General features: G+C 52.9%; 1 protein-coding gene across 1 annotated transcript in view; it reads right to left on the bottom strand.

Annotated features, from left to right (window-relative positions):
• MYO7A (myosin VIIA) overlaps positions 1-504 on the bottom strand; it is a 64,430-nt gene extending 63,926 nt beyond the window's left edge. Inside the window, exon 1 of the mRNA XM_006926861.1 lies at positions 394-504. Coding sequence (XP_006926923.1) covers positions 394-492 — 99 coding nt within the window. The 5' untranslated portion in view covers positions 493-504. The remainder of the gene's footprint in view (positions 1-393) is intronic.
• Positions 505-3,421: the final 2,917 nt, after the last annotated feature.

Genomic DNA, 3,421 nt, shown 5'->3' with positions numbered 1-3,421 from the left:
AAGAGGGTTGGCGAAGCTTGCACAGCTAATAAGTGGGAAGGATGAGATTCGAATCTAGTCTGACCCTGAAGCACCCCTGTGCCTTTGGAGCTCCCAGCTCGGGGCCACCCTCTGCCCCATCATACACGCACACGTGACCACACAGACACAGGTCTCTAATACTAAGCAGAGTGGACTGAAGTGCTTTTGGAATTAGAACATGTAAACTGGGGCAGAAGTGGAGGCTCCCTCTCACAGGGGTACTGGAGAAAGCTCCATGAAGGATGGAGTGTGAGAGGTGGAAATGGGGGCACAGGCACCACCTCTACCCCCTTGAGGCAGGTCACTGTCTGGCCCCTTCCAGCCTATGTCCTCCCCAAGGCATGGGGGCGGGGGCGGTAGGGGGCTACTCACATTGCCTTCATCGTCCACCACCTGGATCTGCCCAGAGTCACAAAGCTTCACCACTGCCCCGATGGGCACATCAAACTCCTGCCCGGACCTCAGGTCCATCCAGACATAGTCCCCCTGTGGGAGAGAGAGAGGCCCAGGACAGGTGAGCAGGGACAGGGCTCGGCACCCCTTCTAGGCAGTCCTGTGCCCTGACCCTACCACTACCAGAGGCTCTTGTGCCAACCACAGGAGAGGAAGGAAAAGCACTCAAACTAGCTGGGAGGCATCTGGTGCCAAGCCCTGGCCTGGTACTTATGCAATGTCACCTACCTCTCTTTTATAGTGGCCATAATGTCCCCATTTTACAGATAAGTAAGCAGGGGCTCAGAGAGAATCACTGAGACCACGCAGCTGGGCAGCTTCAAACCCAGGCCTGTCCAAAGCCCAGCTCTCCCCACAGCTCCACATCCCACACATGTACAGCGGATTCATCGAACTCTAGGCAGAAACACTGAGACACCCACACTACTTCCCCTCTGTCCTAAAGAGCCCCCTGCCCAGACCACCCAAACAGCCCCTATCACCTCTAAGGTTGACTCTTAACAATCGTAGTCAAGGGTTCCTCACAGTCACACCGCTCTGTACCGGGCCCTGTGATACAAGTTTGGCCTCATTGCCTCCTGGCTTGTGGGGAGAGCCCTGACCTTGAGGGGGAAGGGTGACACATTTGCATCCCCTGCGATATCTGACACAGGGCCTGGCTCTTACTACATGCTCAGTAAGAGCTCATGGAAGCCAAATCTAAAACCCAAAGTCAGAGAAATGGACTTAGAACAACCACTTTCAGCAATGATGCATTCCACAAACATACCTTGAGCACCTACTAAGTACAAGGCACTGATTGATCTAAATGCTGGGGATTGAGCGGTGACCATAGAGTCTACGTTCTATTTGGGAGGAGTCAGAAAACAAACAGCTGAGCGAGTACGTTAACATGACCACGCTGGACAGTGGTGGGCGGCGCGATGGAAATGAACGTCCCAGCGGTGGAGTATGACTGAGTGCATGGCCGACCACAGTCGCAGTGGCCAGGGAAGCCGCTCTGTGGGGGAAATCTCTGAGCCGAGACCTGAACGGCAAGAAGCAGCCAGCCAAGGAAAGATTAGGGGTAGAAATCTGGGCAGAGGGAATGACAAGTGCAAAGCCCCTGAGGCAGGAAGGAACAGCAAGCAGGCCATTGTGGCAGGACCTGATGAGAGAGAGGTCATAGAGGCGGCCAAGATTCAGGACACAAAGGCTCTTGTTGGCCTGGAAGTAAGTTTGGATTTTATTCTTTGTGGGTAGTTCCCAAATTCTCCAGGAGGGTAAAAGAATGGTAGGCATCCTAATAAAAATATAACTTACTATCAAGCAGTTAGAAACAGCAGCTGATAAAACTGATTCACAATGAATCAAGCCCATGGGAATGGCCCAGTGGAAACAGCTCTGGGCTATGGGTCAGGAGACTGGGTTCCAGGACCCGCTTGGCCTTGGACAAGTCACTGACCTCTCTGAGCCTCAGTTTCCACATGTCTCCGTGAGGGATGGACTCGGTGGGTCCCAAGGCCAACTCATCATTATTTTAGGCCCCTCCCGTCCCCACTGGAACCAGCTATTTTCCCACTATTTGCCACTATAGGCCTTCACTCCATACGAGGTTCGCACATGTTAGAGACAGGCTTGCTCCAAACCCAAGCTTTCTCCCAGAAAAAGTAGAAAACACTGGAAAGCCTCTGGAAAGGGAGGAGAACTCACATGATGACTGAACATCTACTGTGCCCGGGCTGCGTAACTGCTTCCATAAACCTGTCCCATGGAATCCTCACAGCTTCTTTAGTCCCAAGCCCAAGCTGCACTTTCTACTACACTCCTCACCGACTCTAAGTGCCAGCCCTTGGACCACCTGACACACCCCTGCTTGGGCTCTTCTTCTCCATCTGCCCCCTACCCCATCTTTCCATTGACCGGACACCCACCATTCTGTCCAGACCCGGAACCCAGAACAAATAGCAACTCTTCCCTGACCACCCCGCCACCGCTTCCCACCTTCCTCCTCCTTTTCCCCAGTTCCTGAAGAGTTCATTCATTCGCTCAGCACATATTTGCGAAGAGCCCCCTGTGAGTAGGTCTTGTTCCAGATTCTGCGGACAGAGCAGTGAACAGGCAGCATGCCCGGAGAAGTGAGGCAGGCCCAGCTGGAGCCAGATGAGCACAGACATGGGCGGGCACCAGGTCACACAGGCCCTGTAAGCCATGGACAGGAACTAGACTTTCTTTTAAGTATGACAAGAAGCCATTGGGGGGTTTTAAGCAGGAGAATTACATCATAGATATACATTTTCAAAAATTTCACCCTGGCTGCTCTGCGGAGAATGGGGGTACCCCTCCTTACAGCTGGCACCACTTTGGGTCATCACCATCTACATCCATTCCCACTAGCCCGCAGCCCCCTGAGGACGGGGCTGGGTCTGAGTCTTTCATCTGTGACTCTCCAGAGTCAAACACAGAAAAACAGAATTTGTCACTCAGTGAGTTGGGCATGGGGGGGAGGCGGGCGGGGGGAGTGTGAGCCAGCTGTGCAAGGCCATGGCACCAGTACATTGCTCTGCGCTAGCTCACAATTACCCCCACAAGGAGCCAGGTTGTGAGTTAGATGCTTCCCTATAATTAACTTTCTCATTGAACCTCACAATAATCCTTAGGCAGAAGATTCTATTTCCACTTCATCTCCTCAAGGAAGTAAAAACCCTCCAAGCTCGTTTCGTGGTAGAGTCAGAAATAAAGCTCAAGCCTGATAAACTCCAAACCCAGCACTCTCCCAACATGCCCTGGGGCCCGCCCTGAACCCAGCTCTGTGAACAGAATGGGAAGCACTGATAGGGTCCCTGGTCATAGATGACTTGTGGGTCGAACAGAAAAATGACCTCGTGGCAGCAGGAAACAGAGGCTCAGGAAGGCTGAGAGAGGAGCTCAGGACCACATAGCAAACAGAAGTGACTAGAACTCTCCC

Source organism: Pteropus alecto, unplaced genomic scaffold, assembly GCF_000325575.1.
Source record: "Pteropus alecto unplaced genomic scaffold, ASM32557v1 scaffold7, whole genome shotgun sequence".
In the NCBI taxonomy this organism is placed as follows: Eukaryota; Metazoa; Chordata; class Mammalia; order Chiroptera; family Pteropodidae; genus Pteropus; species Pteropus alecto.
The sequence above is the reverse complement of the archived record's forward strand: the minus strand, read 5'-3'. Positions and strand labels throughout refer to the sequence as shown.